General features: G+C 44.5%; 2 protein-coding genes across 2 annotated transcripts; both read left to right on the top strand.

Annotated features, from left to right (window-relative positions):
* Positions 1–822: 822 nt before the first annotated feature.
* LOC127312622 (alpha-amylase/trypsin inhibitor-like) lies at positions 823–1,167 on the top strand. Its single transcript, XM_071824455.1, has one exon. The coding sequence runs from the start codon at positions 823–825 to the stop codon at positions 1,165–1,167; it is 345 nt and encodes a 114-aa protein (XP_071680556.1).
* A 2,281-nt stretch (positions 1,168–3,448) lies between these two features.
* Positions 3,449–14,103, top strand: LOC127312617 (DNA (cytosine-5)-methyltransferase CMT1). The gene is made up of 20 exons (XM_071824454.1): positions 3,449–3,876; positions 3,998–4,054; positions 4,142–4,241; positions 4,944–5,051; positions 5,122–5,256; positions 5,361–5,460; positions 5,685–5,893; positions 5,980–6,045; positions 6,131–6,364; positions 6,525–6,583; positions 6,657–6,723; positions 6,798–7,127; positions 7,197–7,283; positions 12,439–12,550; positions 12,825–12,943; positions 13,022–13,126; positions 13,204–13,247; positions 13,324–13,393; positions 13,478–13,581; positions 13,703–14,103. The coding sequence occupies exons 1-20, from the start codon at positions 3,449–3,451 to the stop codon at positions 13,905–13,907; spliced, it is 2,739 nt and encodes a 912-aa protein (XP_071680555.1). The 3' UTR covers positions 13,908–14,103.
* The last annotated feature ends 982 nt before the right edge of the window (positions 14,104–15,085 follow it).

The following is a 15,085-nucleotide window of genomic DNA, read 5'->3' as shown; positions in this document are numbered from 1 at the left end:
TTCTCCATGCTTGGTCCAACAATTATAGCTTGGCATGAAACCGTGCCGAAGCAGGTGCATGTGAACATCTCTTGAGGAAGAGTAACCCTTCTGATTCTTACAGTTAACACATGGACAGATAACAAAACCCCCATGCTTGTTCGCATTAGCCACTACGAGGAAATCTTTCAAACCCGTAGTGAACTCGCCGGAGAGTCGGTTACCGTACATCCATTGCCGATTCATCTGCATTATTATAATATAAAATATATAATTAACCATCATGCATTTGTTAAACTAACTAGCTACAACAATATAAATTAAACAATGAACTACACACATGCATATTTTTATCAATGACACATGAAAGGTTAAAGTTGCTAACCGCGATCGAGGAGGAAAAAATAAATGAGAAAGCTCAAGTGTGGCTCCAACACTTCATATCATGTTTGTTTCATGCTCTTGGGGCATTTCATCAAACACCTTATGTGCATAAGAGGAACCAAAAGCAAACCTAACACCCACTTGTGAAGTTTGTGAAGAGAATGGCTCCAAATGGCTAAGTGTTGGCTGCTGGATGGGTATATATAGGGGTGGGGCTTTAGTCGCGGTTGGCCTGGCAAACCGCGACTAAAGGCCTTCGGGCACCTTTAGTCGCGGTTGGCCCCCACGTGCACCAGCTGGCCACCGAGCGCCCTGGGCCCAGGCCATTGGTCGCGGTTCGCCTCCCGAACCGCGACTAAAGGTCCCATTAGTCGCGGTTCCTATAGCTTCGCGACTTATGGGGCTGGACGGAAGCCTGTTTTTCTACCAGTGGCCGTTCTGCTCGCCGTCACCGGTGCCATGGATAACTACGAGTGCCGGCCAGGGGTGGCCTTCCCACACAACCCGCTCGCCACCTGTCGCCCCTACGTGTTGAGCCGGGCCTGCGGCCGCGGGCTCGGCCTCCCCATGCTGGTCACGGAGCGGTGCTGCCGGGAGCTGGCCGTAGTCTCGGGGCGGTGCCGGTGCGAGGCGCTGCGCGTCTTCATGGATGGGGTCCGCGCGGAGGGGGGACGTGTGGTGGAGGGCCAACTCGGTGGCGTGCGCGGCTGCCCGACGGAGGTGCAGAGGGGCTTCGCCGCCACGCTCGTCACACCGGCGGAGTGCAACCTGCGCACCATATTGGGTGACACCTGGTGCTACTAGCCGATGGATCCAGGATCCTCAACTGCAAAAGTACTGAAGTTGTCTAGTAATTACTTACTATATTTTACCGTGTATTACATATAAAAGTACTCCTCAAGTGAAGGCCAAGAAAGCAATGCATGTGACCTTTACAACAAAGAGGACCTCTTTATAAAAAAGAAAAAGAAAAAGGAGGACCTACGAGCTGAGCACCTGAGCTACCCCATTTTACAGCCAAAACAGCTATACCAAAATGCGCATGGGGCAAAGCCCAATCGAGCTTCGTTCGGCCAAGCTAGCTACGTATACGGCCGGCCGCCAAGCTAGCTGGGCGGAAACGACCTGAAGTACATGATGGTGTGCCAAGCTTAACTTGACCGTAGGAGCAACAACAATCTTGTGGTGTTGGTCGGTCGGTCGGTAGCGGTGCTCTATCTACTCAATGTTTCGATCGATTGAAACCTTCATTCGCGTTCATGCAAGTGTGCACGCTATATACTTCCTTCTACGGAAACAAGCCACTCACCTATGGCATGCCCGTCGGCGCTCTCTTCTATCTAATTGGACGATGGATACGACCTCCTTTTTACCTCAAACAAAAAATACCGTATGCTTTCTCTGCTTCGCGTCAAACAGCCAAAACCATGCATAGTATGCTACTCCACAGAAGTCCATGATAACCAGCCAAGTAAACACCGACCGCACTCTTTTCTTTCTCCTCTCGGTCCCTCTTGAAGCCTCGTCTCTGGTCCTCTCCTCGTGGTCTCCGGGCCTGACCGGAGCTCCTCTCGCCGGCGCAGCCGTGCGGAGCGAGCGAATGGATGGTGCTGGTCCTAGTCTTAGCCTCTTAGGTCTAGTTTCTGTCTAGAGTCTACCTATATGGAGTATGAGGATAGGTTGGTGGATCCAGGCGGCCAGATCTGCCACACCATGGATCTCCAAGGCTTTGCTGCGTCTCTCTGGTGGCAAGTTGAGGCGCATGTGGAGAAGAGGAGGTTATGCATCCCTTGAAATAAGGTCTTCAGGACTGCAGGTGGAGATTGGAGCTGGGTTTCTTGGACCAGGCCCTGCTCTGTTCGGTGATTCTTGGCCTAGCAGCGGCGCTCCCATGGAGGGAGCCGAAGGCTGCGGTGGTGAAGGCTCTGAGCAACTCCTTCAATAAGGTCTAGGTTCGTCTGGTTGGTGTCTCAGCTCTCTCTACAAGCGAAGTTCATCCTCTTCCTTTGGGCTACCATGGTGGTGGAGGGAGGCGGCGGCTGGCCGTTGCTTGTGGTGAAGCTGAGGACTGCAGGGAATATATGGTGCTATTTCTTCCGGGAGATCATTCTCGGTGGCTCTAGTTTGGCTGCCGACTCAAGATGCCGTAGGGCGACTGATCCAGATGCTGATGCGATGGCGTCAAGCTTTCAACCTCCTTCGGAGGCCCATTCTCGGATTCGCGGCGGCGCTTTTCTTCCAGCTGAGACCAAGTGGCTTCGTCTCCGGTCCTGGTTCGGAAGGCCACCGTGCTAGTCCTCAGTTCACCGGCGGTTGTGGAGGACCTGATTGTGTTTCTTCTTCTATATTCAAGGTTCTTTATGCTTATGTTGAGGTCCAGTTCATAATAGACTCATCAGTTGTGGACCTTTTTGTAATTTGTACTACACCACTCTTATAAATGAGAAGCACCTAGGTCCTTCGGGGCCGTTCCCTGTTCAAAAAAAAAACCAGCCAAGTTGGCATAGGCACAGCCACATGTCGATCTGAAGGATTGCTGTGTGTCATTTCGTGTGATCCGTTGTGCCGTGTGGCCATAACTCATTTCCTTTTGTGTGTAACCAAAAAGAAGCTGCACTTCCATTTCCAATTTTTTCGATTATTTTTTTCTATTTTTTCTTTTTAACAAATTTTAAAATGGAGCAAAATTTAAAGTTAAGAAAATTTAAAATTCGAATAAATTTTCAAAGTAAGAAAATTTTTAATCTTAGCAAATTTCAAATCTGAGAAAATTTAGAATCTGGGCAAATTTGAAATCTAAGCAAATTTTCGAATCTAGAAAATTTTGGAATAACAGGCCGGCCCACCACCAGCCCAGCATCCTGGCCCAAGGACATACTCCCCTGCCCCGAGGAGCGTCCCCTGGCGGCGCCGACGCTGTCGCCGCCCCATCCCCTCACCGGGGGACGGTACAGAGCTCAGACCCCCGTCCCTGGTGGTCGGCGTAGGCGAGCAAGCCGCCGCCGCCGCCGCTCCGCCATCGCCTTTCAAAGTGCCAAACCTCGCAAGGCCGCAACCACCCTCGCTCCACATCTCGTCCACGCCCATGTCATCGCCGGCGCCCGAGAGGAGGCGCTCCACACGGCGGCGGCCCGAACTGTCCTACGCCGAAGCGGACCCCGACGCGGAGCTCGAACGCGGTGGAAAGCGCCGGCGCAGTGCGGCGGGTACACCCAACCGTAAGAGCGGCGCCGACAAGGGCGAGTCGAAACGTAGGCGGGGCTTGGCGGCGATCGAAGACGACGACGACGACATGTGCGCGTCGGAGCCGGACGCGGAGGAGATGCGTAGGGAGGAAGAGGAGGAGGAAGCCGCCGCGCTCGAGGCGGAGGAGCAGGCCAACGCGGCGACGCTTGGCGCCAGAAGGAAGAGGAGGGTGGCGACGAGGCTGATGAGCAAGCAGAAGAAGGAGGAGGACCACTTTGTCGGCGACCCGATACCAGATGACGAGGCGCGGCGACGGTGGCCGGAGAGGTACAAACCCAAGGTAATACCTACGGAGTCCATCCATTGATCTCAGCCTCTCATAATGTTGATGGATCGTAGGCATGTTCTTCCCTGGTTAGGAAGTATTATGAATTTATGATGGCTGAAGAAAATTCCATCTTCTACCTTTTTGTTTGCAGGATCCACAACTTAGCACTAAGAAGCGGTATGCACCTGTTTGTTGTACTGTAATTCAGGGAGCTTAATTTGAGGTGCTTTTAACACGTACGCCAACTGAAATCGTTGTGCGCAGGTCGGATGCAACCGAGGAGGAAAAGAGTGCTCGGTGCCACTACAGATCTGCTATTGTGGAAGGTGCCAGTTTCAATCTTGGAGATGATGTCTACGTCCAGGTAAACAACCGTCATCACCTAGCCACTTTCTCGATCGATTGCCATTATGTATTTTCCTTTTGCTAGAGCATTCATACATGCATGGTTTTAGTGTTCCCAGATGACTAGTGCAGCTTGTTATGCTAGTTCCTTTTTGTTTCTGGCATTGTTGGTGCACGCATGCATGTAAACCAGCAGGCTCATAGCTTATACTAATTCTGCACTGTACTGTACAATGCTTAATTCAGCGTATAGCTGTGCTAAATTGTGTAGGATAAAGATATGTGTGTAGATCAAGTTCTGAATGTGGTGAACCATCAAGCCCCTAGGCCTAGGCGTACACTAGGACTACATATTTCTCTGCTGGGTTCCTTTTTGCACAGCCCTTCTAGGTTACTCCACTAGATATTGTTCACTCATTAGAAACTTGCCCTCTGCTCTTATGCTCTTCATTTATAATAAGGTCCAGCTTTTGGAGGAGCTCCTCTGTGTTCCTCTGCAGACTCATTTTCTCTCTTCAGGTCAAATGTTAGATTTTACCGTCTTCTGTACTATTTAGCATTTTAAGAAATGCCCTGAATAGTTTGCACTGTTTTCATTTTTTTGTGTGCAGACCATTGAGAGTCTAAATATTTTAGTTTACTCTCCTGCATTTATCTTGTTGGTTTGCTCTATTTCAACCAACTGTGGTAATCATGTTATTGTTGTTTTGAGTGGCTGTAGGCTGCTCTTGGCGAGGATGATTACATTGGAAGGATTACTGAATTTTTCAAAGGAGTTGAACATGAATCATATTTCTGTTGCCGTTGGTTTTACCGTGTGGCTGATACGGTATGTGTCAAGCATGTTGTGTTCTTTTTTTCTAAATACACTTCAGCATGTGTCTAAGACCAACTTGCAGGTTATCACACCAAAGTTGTTGAAGGTTCCTGATCATGAACATGATCATGAGCGTGTTTTCCTTTCAGAGGAAAAGGATGATAACCTGATTGAGTCAATTATCTCGAAAGTAAATATTACTTATGTTGGCCCTAACGTAAGTGCTTCACTCATTCTTTCAAATTAATGAATGTGTACTACATACTACCTCTCATGTTTCTGCTGATTTTTACATGTTGCTTTACGGTGAAACCTCTACAGTTGACACAACAAGAAAAAGCTGAGCTTATATCAAATTCAGACTTGTATTATGACATGACGTATTCAGTGGCATATTCCACATTTGCCAATGTGCCACCGGGTAATCATATGTAGTTCTTATTTTTTTTATGTTGCCATAATCATACTTTTCTTTTTGTTGCATGTATGCAACTTATATTATAAAATAAAAATGCCATAGACTCGTATGGCCTGATCATAACTTTTTATTAAAACGGTACAATACAAAATGGTTTTGATACATCTGAAAGTATAATTGGCAAACTAAAAATTCATAAATGTTGATGATGACTTAATCTTTTGTAGAAAATGGTGGCCCAACAGGCAGCGAAACAACATCAGATATTTCTTGTGACAATGTTGACTCTCCTAGGGAAAAAACAATTGCTGACCTTCCAGTACCACCTGATGCACAAATGGAAACAGCGACACTGCTGGATTTATACTCTGGCTGTGGTGCCATGTCAACCGGGCTTTGCCTGGGTGCTCCATTGTCTGGCTTAAAATTGACTACAGTGAGTTTCCTACTTAGGAGGTATTAGGACTTCCATTGGCCTGAAATTATTGTAATTGACAATCTTACTATTGTTGTCTTGTGCAGAAATGGGCTGTAGACATGAACGAATATGCTTGTGACAGTCTAAAGCACAACCACCCACGCACACATGTACTAACTGCAATTGGCACTAAATTACATTCCTTGTTTTATCACCACACACAATAATTTGTATGATTTAATCTCTGTTATGTAGGTACGAAACGAGAAGGCCGAGAATTTTCTTAAACTCCTTCAGGAGTGGGATAGACTTTGTAAGTTATATGACGTCCATAATAGCACTTTTCTACCACGGATTTCGAATGATGATGAAGATGACGAAAATGGAGCAAATGAACCTCTTTCAGAGGATACTTTTGAGGTTGAGAAGCTTGTTGATATATGCTATGGTGATCCAAACAAAATTGAAAGAGACGGCTTGTGGTTTAAGGTAGTGCAGGCTCGATCGTTTAGAGCTCCTATTTTTGTAATTCTATTGGATTTCAGGCTTACTTTTATTCTTTATCATGTATGTTTAGTGATGTACTGTACTCATTAATTTAGATCATTTGTATGCCAAGTTTGGTTGAAGATATATATTATTTATATAGGTACGGTGGAAAGCATATGATTCCAGCCATGATACCTGGGAGCCCCTTGATGGCCTTAGGTCGGTATCTGCTTCATTACAATACTCTTTATTTTGTTTTGTCAATAATATCTTACCCTACTTAACATTTCAGAGATTCTCCACAATGTATTAAAGATTTTGTGGAGAGTGGATATAGGGAATCCATTTTACCCTTGCCTGTAAGTATATCCCTTCTTGTTCCTTTTGGGATCTTGTTCTTGTGCCACCTATTAATGTATTCCTAATTCCAAAGGGTCATGTGGATGTTATCTGTGGAGGTCCTCCGTGTCAAGGAATTAGCGGACTTAATAGACACAGGAAGCATAAAGATCCGCTGGCGGATGAAAAAAATAAACAGATCCTTGTGTTTATGGACATTGTCAACTACCTGAGACCCAAATACGTTCTTATGGAGAATGTCGTAGACATTCTACAATTTGCAGATGGCTTTCTTGGGCGTTATGCATTAAGTCATCTCGTCGCCATGGGTTACCAAGCTAGACTTGGGATTATGGTTGCAGGATGTTATGGGCTACCACAATTTAGGATGCGAGCTTTTCTCTGGGGAGCTCTTCCTTCAATGGTATCTCTTTTTTCTATGCTCAATTTTACTTGTGAGACCATTGCTAAGAATGTTTATCTGGTAATGTAGGTACTTCCAATGTTTCCTCTTCCCACCCATGTTGCCACTAAACGAGGACAAAACGTGCCAAATAAATTCTCGGTACGAGAATACATCTAATACATGCTATTATTGTTGCTGTTGTTATTATTATTATTATTATTATTATTATTATTATTATTATTATTATTATTATGTCTTGCTAACACTAGTAGAAATATGGCCTTTTGCACCGGTTGGTAATGGCCATATGCACCGGATGGCCAACCGGTGCAAACCATCCGGTGCAAAAGGCCCCCCCCTTTTGCACCGGTTCGCTTACGAACCGGTGCTAAAGGGGTCTCCACGTGGCCGGCTGTGGGGCGCTGGGCGGGGGAGCTTTTGCACCGGTTCGTAATACGAACCGGTGCTAAAGGGTCTGCCGCGGCAGAAAAACGTTCCAAAACGCTGCCGCGGCAGAAAAACACATTTTTTTGAATTATTTTATACTCCCTTTTTTTTCTTTTTTCGGAATTTCTAATATTTTAGTTATTTCACAAGGTTAGTCTCTAACTACCCTTATCTCTAATCCAATTACTTACTCATGCTCAAACTTCCCGCTCGGTCACCCATCCTCCCACTACTCTAGCACTAGCACGCTTAACTTCCAAGTTCCTTTCCATCCCGCATCCAAGTGCTTCGCGCGCATGTATGTGATAGTAGTATCATATCAATCCTATTAACATGTCGATCGATGTCATATTTCTTTATTGTAAGAATTTCAAATAATTATTTTAATAAACCAAAGTAATGTTGTAATAATAATCTTGAATAAATAAATAAACATTAACTTTATAATTTGTATTATTTTTAATTATTTTCAATTTTTTAATTTTTAATTTTTTTTTGCCAAACCTAAAACCTAAAAATTTGAAAATCTTATAATTTGCTAAAAGTAATAGAAATCTTTATGCAGGATGCAATTATTAATTTTAATTTTAAAAATAAAAAAATATGAAATCCTAAATTTCTGGAAAAAAACTAAAATCTTCCTGCTTTGATATTTTCATTTGGAATTTTCAAAATCTAAAAATTAGCTAACCGGGTAAACCCTGGTGAATTCGGATGTAATTTTTTCCCACGATGATTTTGATATATTATACGTTTTTTTTCGACGTCGTATGAAAAAGTTAATGCGGTTTTACCATTTTTCAAACATTTTTTGCAATAAATGTGAAAATTCAAATTTGTTAATTTTCCCTAATAGTAGGTTGCATAACATACATGAATCTCAAAAGATTTTATTTTTTGAATAATCTATCATTTTCTTTTCTATTTTACAGTGTTAAAAAAGGCGATCCACGGTGTGGGGTGGAGGTGCGTGGGAGAGCAGAAAACCTTTTGCACCGGTTCGTGTTACGAACCGGTGCAAAGGGTAGATTTTGCGGTTCGTAACACGAACCGGTGCAAAGAGTTTGTGGTCGACGCCAACCCTTTTGCACCGGTTCGTGTTACGAACCTGCAAAAGATCCCGCACGAACCGGTGCTAATGCCCCCTGGACGTGCATCGCACGAACCTAACCGGTGCTAATGACCCCTTTAGCACCGGTTCGTGCCAAATCCGGTGCAAAAGCACTTTCGAGGACAGGATAAAAGCCCTTGTTTCTACTAGTGTAAAATGATGTTCTGCTTTTCAAGAATGTCTAGTTGCATGTGATGAAACGGAATCTAAGCTCTTGGAGAAAGCTCTTTTTCTTAAAGACGCGATAGATGATTTCACTACGGGAGAGATGGAGTATGCCGACGGCCGCTAGCCGTCGGCCCAGCCCAGAAGGCCGTCGGCACGTGTCGTGCCGACGGTGGACCGTCGGCATAGCGGCGTCGGCATAGTTCTCGTCGGGATCGCCCGATCACCGTTGTGACAGATCGTCGTCGGCATAGATTGTTAAAGCCGACGGTAAAACCGTCGGCATAGTATTTCAATTTTTACAAATTTATTTTCGAAAAAATATTTAAAAAAAATTTGAAATTTTTTTTTATTTTTTTTTTCACTTTTCTTCTTCTACTTTTTTACTTGTTAATCTTTCACAATCACACTTAGTACACTTAATCTTAGGTCAAATTGCACTTATGGTCACACTTCCCAGTTGGTCACCCATCCTCACACTACTCCCACCCCGGCACGCTTAACTTCTTGGTTCTCTTCGGATGAGCTTCCCTGAAAGAAATGAAACCTTGATGTTAATATTACCATATCTATCATATTAACCCTTTGACCGTGATGTCACACCTCTATATTTTTAAATTCTAAACAATTATTTAAGTAAACAACAATGAATATATATAAATAATAATAATATAGAATTTGAAAAACAATTAAATGATTTTATTTTTTTGTTTTTTATTTAATAAGGAATAATTAATATCAGTAAATACGAATTTGGCAAATAATATGTCTAAATTGATCAGAAAAATGAGAGGAATACAAATATGACATCCATATCATCTTTTGAACCTACAAAGTTAACTTACCCAAAAATCATGAGCATTAGATCAAGTAACTCTAGTTTAAATTTGACTGACTTTATCGAAAATGAGGTGGGAAACGGCCTTGGCATGGCATAGTTTGCCGAAACAAGGTCATATTTGGCACGTGTGTGGGCCCTAGGATGGGAAGTAAGACCCCGGACGCGCATTTCAAATCTGATCCACGGTCGGCCATCTTTTCATTTTTAGCGTGCCCAAACGGTTTTTATTTGTGAAGCAGCTACATGGGGCGCATTTTAGTATGAAGTGAAACCTCCGTGCGATGATAGTAGACCACCTACGCACCACCTATCACATGATATGTGCACGCGTTAGCTTTTTGGGAACCCATGCGGCTTCCGGCGGTGTCCCGCCGTATCCGCTGGAAACTGACCGGATTTGAACTAGGGGTCAACTATCCGTCGCTCCAGAAATTCCGGAAAAATTGTTTTTAGTTCAACGACGCATCATTATATATGCTATTTTTTGTCCGTTTAGTTTGTTCGCGAATGGGTGCACCCGCACGCCCGGTACGGCGATACCGCATGTCTCGGGGGTCCTGTTTTGGCCAGATGGCAATTTGAACGAAGTCAAAAAATCCCACAGAGTCGCGTGGCGTCATTTTATATGTCATAGTAACTATTCCGTTTGTTAAAATCGATATGGCAATTATTTTGAAAACCCCTTCACGAAAAGGGCTATCACGTCCGGAGTTCTATGGATTTCAAGGGAAATGAGGTGGGAAACGGCCTCGGCATGGCATAGTTTACCGAAACGAGATAATATTTGGCACGTGTGTGGGCCCTAGGATGGGAAGTAACACCCGGACGCGCATTTCTAATCCGATCCACGGTCGGCCATCTTTTCATTTTTAGCGTGCCCAAAAGGTTTTTATTTGTGAAGCAGCTACATGGGACGCATTTTAGTATGAAGTGAAACCTCCGTGCGATGATAGTAGACCACCTACGCACCACCTATTAGATGACATGTGCACGCGTTAGCTTTTTGGGAACCTATGCGGCTTCCGGCGGTGTCCCGCCGTATCCGCTGAAAACTGACCGGATTTGAACTAGGGGTCAACTATCCGTCGCTCCAGAAATTCCGGAAAAATTGTTTTTAGTTCAACGACGCATCATTATATGTGCTAATTTTTGTTCGTTTAGTTTGTTCGCGAATGGGTGCACCCGCACACCCGGTACGGCGATACCGCATGTCCCGGGGGCCCTGTTTTGGCCAGATGGTTTTTTGAACGAAGTCAAAAAATCCCATGGAGCCAGGTGGCGTCATTTTATATGTCATAGTACCTATTCTGTTTGTCAAAACTGGGATACGGAAATTATTTTTAAAAACTCTTCATGAAAAGGGCTATCACGCCCGGAGTTCTATGGATTTGAGGTGAAATGAGGTGGGAAATGGCCTCGGTATGGCATAGTTTGCCGAAACGAGATCATATTTGGCACGTGTGTGGGCCCTAGGATGGGAAGCAAGACCCCGGACGCGGATTTCTAATCCGACCTACGGACGACCATCTTTTCATTTTTAGCGTGCCCAAACGGTTTTTATTTGTGAAGCAGCTACATGGGGCGTATTTTAGTATGACATAAAACCTCCATGCGATGATAGTAGACCACCTACGCACCACCTATCACAAGACATGTGGACTCGTTAGCATTTTGGGAACCCATGCGGCCTCCGGCGGTGTCCCGTCGAATCCGCTGGAAACTGACCAGATTTGAACTAGGGTGAACTATCCGTCGCTCCAGAAGTTCCGGAAAAATTGTTTTAAGTTTTACGACGCATCATTATATGTGCTAATTTTTGTCCGTTTAGTTTGTTCGTGAATGGGTGCACCCGCACGCCCGGTACGGCGATACTGCATGTCCCGGGGGTCCTGTTTTGGCTAGATGACAATTTGAACGAAGTCCAAAAATCCCACGGAGCCGCGTGACATTATTTTATATGTCATAGTAACTATTCCGTTTGTTAAAACTGGGATACGACAATTATTCTGAAAAACCCTTCACGAAGAGGGCTATCACGTCCGGAGTTCTATGGATTTTAGGGGAAATGAGGTGGGAAACGGCCTCCGCATGGCATAGTTTGACGAAACGAGATCATATTTGGCACGTGTGTGGACCCTAGGATGGGAAGCAAGTCCCCGGACGCGGATTTCTAATCCGACCCACGAGCGACAATTTTTTTTATTTTTGGCGTGTGTGAAAGCCATGAAACCTCGAACATTATAGCTCATTTCTAAAAAAGATTTGTTTAGGTATTTGAAATATTCCATTTTTTATATTTTTCTATGATAGATCTTGTTTTTCTGCAAAATTTCATATATTATACTTATTTTTCTCAATTAGAATGATTTAGTTATGTTTTTTTGAAGACTGTCGCGCAGAAATAGGAAAAAGCTATGCCGACGGTATAACCGTCGGCACAGGTCTGTAATAAAAAAAAAAGAAAAAAAATGTTGTGCCGACGGCCAGACTGGTCCTGTGCCGACGGCCAAAACTGTGCCGACGGTGACCGTCGGCACAACCGGCTTGTGCCGACGGCCATTTTAACGCCGACGGCCATCTTTGTCGCCGCGGTCCGGATACTTCTGTGCCGACGGCCCCGATATTTGGCCGTCGGCACACACGGCGGCCGTCGGCACATCCGTGCTCTCCCGTAGTGTTTACCGGAGGTAGGCACTAACTATTTTCCTTGCATACTGGGTCATTTTTAAACTGCTGCCTGACAATTTGTGGTCTTCTTTCTCCCTATAAGTTATATTGTTTTTCTGCAGGTTGGAAACCATCAAACTAAAGATGTGATGGCATATAAAAGTAGGCCCAACACGGATTTACAATGCTATATCCGTCTCAACCGCAAAGGTAAACCCACATGTTGTGACCTGTTGAGTGACTACTTAATATGAACAAGTAGTTCTCTGTTTATGTAATGAGTTTTCTATTCATTTCTTGTATTCATAGCATATGCAGAGTCATGTTTTTCTTGTATTTTCAGCCATGTTAGTGGTTCAATGATGTCACCTTGCCATAGTTTTCATTAAATTTTTTTTGAGTTTGCGAGTGAATTCTTGATTAAGTCTCTATTGTGAGTTACTTTGTGACATGGTGAGTTACCTTTCTCTGTTATTCATTTAAGACATGGGGGACGACTCGCTTGGAGATGCCACTCCAAAGGAAGCTCAGCTATTTGATCATCAGCCGCTTGAATTGAATAAGGATGATTACGAAAGAGTGCAGCACATTCCCCAAAAAAAGGCAAGTTAATTAAGGTTGAACACGTCATTCTTTTTCTATACCATAACCTGTAATTTCTAAGCAATTATTGTATTCCAGGGGGCAAACTTCCGCAACTGGAAAGGTGTCCGGGTTGGAAAAAACAAAAGCGTTGAGTTTGATCCGAATATTCCTCGTGAATTTCTTTCGTCGGGGAAGCCTTTGGTAAACCTGTTGTGGTTTAACCAGTTGTAATAATGTGTATATTTCCCATATTGTAATCACCCTTGCTTCTCCTGTAGGTCCCTAATTATGCTATGACGTTCGTCAAGGGGAAGTCACTGAGGTAAGCGTACTGACTGAATGTGTTGTATTCTTAGTAGAACTCCTCCGTCAGTTATCCTTGCTGTCTTGCTTTGTAGACCATTTGGACGCCTGTGGTGGGATGAGACCGTGTCGACTGTTGTGACCATAGCCAAGCCTCACAGCAAAGTAAGATCTTGATAAAACTTCTGGTGCTTGTATGATTCTTTGACCTGCCAATATATTCTGTTTGACGGCGACTTTTGCATGCAGGCTATTTTGCATCCCAATCAGAACAGAGTTCTGACCGTTAGAGAAAACGCAAGGCTGCAGGGCTTCCCAGATTACTATAGGCTGTTTGGCCCCATAAAACAAAAGTGAGTTGATCTAATACAATATAAGAGACCATAACGAGCTTGGCTTCTGTAAGGACAGTAGCTCTGGACCTTCTTTGTTATGAGCTGACTTTTTTTGTTGCGCATGTTATTTTTTACATAGATATATCCAAGTTGGGAACGCCGTCGCTGTTCCTGTAGCCCGAGCCCTGGGGTATTCACTGGGACAGGCATACCAGCAGGGTGAATTCAGTGGAGAGCAGCGCCCCTTGTTCAAACTGCCTAGGAACTTCGTCCCTGTGGCCCAAGCAACAGCTACAAGATTGCATCAAGGATCTTCTGCAGGCGAAGTAGTGGAGGAAGAATAATTCTTTTGACCGACTGTTGATTTTCAGCAATATGCTTGCTGCCGAAACATTGTCATCTATTCTGGAACACCGAGTTGTCCAGCTCACGGAAGGGCTGAAACATGTTGCCAAGTTTATTTATTTTACCATTGCTACTATTCATTCAAATTTTAATATTGAAACGGAATGGGCGATCTTGTTTATTCTGATTACCGTACACCAGTGTTCATTTATGTTTCTGGTGCATTGCTAGCTGCTGCTAGATCCCTTCTTCGTGAGGCAGCTTTTATGACTGAGTGTGAATCTGAAACTCTTGCTTTTGGAATGCCTGTGCCTTCAATTCTCTGAATGTGCTTGAATTATCTGTTAGTCTGAATTCTCTGGTTGCTCTTGAATTGTGTACTACTGCTACTGAATATCTAATCTGTGAATTCTTTAGTGGGGAAATTTACATTTGTATAAAAATGACAGTCCTCATTACACTGGCCATTTTGTCTGACAGGTGGATGAGAGGCTGCAGGAGGTACCTTGGTCATAGACTTCCCGAGCAGAGTCCTGAGGCGGAACCTTGATCAGAGTATCAGACGATGCGTTGGGCATCAGAGGCCAAGAGGCGGCCAGGGGCGTCGGCGCGGCGCACCGCGTTCTGCGTGGGGAGGCAGTGGCTTTGACGGAGCATCAGGACTCTGCTCGGGAAGGCAATGCTCGTGACAATGCGGGAAGCTAATCTTGCACCAAGAAGTAGGTCTAATTTGAAATTATCCTCATTTCTCTCTTTATTATTCTTTTATTTCATGTTGCAGTTTTTTTTTGTACTTGTTCATGAAAAGGGATTTAATTGGTTCATTTTATTTGTTAAACTAATCGGATCTATTCTTGTTCATCCAGATGTTTTTTTTTATATTCAAGGTACTCTCAAGAATAAATATTCAAGGTACTCTCAAGAATAAATATCCAAATCCCCTCCGACGCTCTCTCCGACCTCGACGCCCCGTTTGGCGAAGAGGAGATTTGGAACACCATCAAGCGCCTCCCTGCGCGGAAAGCCCTTGGCCCCGACGGCTTCACCGCCGAGTTTCTGCGGGCATGCTGGGGCACGGTGAAGGAGGACTTCGTCGAGGCTTTCGCGCAGCTCCACGCACTCCGTGGCCGTGGCTTTCACATGCTAAACCAAGCGTTGCTCACCCTGCTCCCCAAGA

This window comes from Lolium perenne, chromosome 7 (assembly GCF_019359855.2).
Source record: "Lolium perenne isolate Kyuss_39 chromosome 7, Kyuss_2.0, whole genome shotgun sequence".
Lineage (NCBI taxonomy): Eukaryota > Viridiplantae > Streptophyta > Magnoliopsida > Poales > Poaceae > Lolium > Lolium perenne.
The sequence above is the reverse complement of the archived record's forward strand: the minus strand, read 5'-3'. Positions and strand labels throughout refer to the sequence as shown.

Bases quoted from the DNA above. Each gene is read 5' to 3' on its own strand.
- LOC127312622 (XM_071824455.1), top strand. From the start codon at position 823: ATGGATAACTACGAGTGCCGGCCAGGGGTGGCCTTCCCACACAACCCG.
- LOC127312617 (XM_071824454.1), top strand. From the start codon at position 3,449: ATGTCATCGCCGGCGCCCGAGAGGAGGCGCTCCACACGGCGGCGGCCC. The intron at 5,052-5,121 runs GTATGTGTCAAG...ACCAACTTGCAG, and splicing joins TTTACCGTGTGGCTGATACG to GTTATCACACCAAAGTTGTT. The intron at 13,582-13,702 runs GTGAGTTGATCT...TTTTTTACATAG, and splicing joins TTTGGCCCCATAAAACAAAA to ATATATCCAAGTTGGGAACG.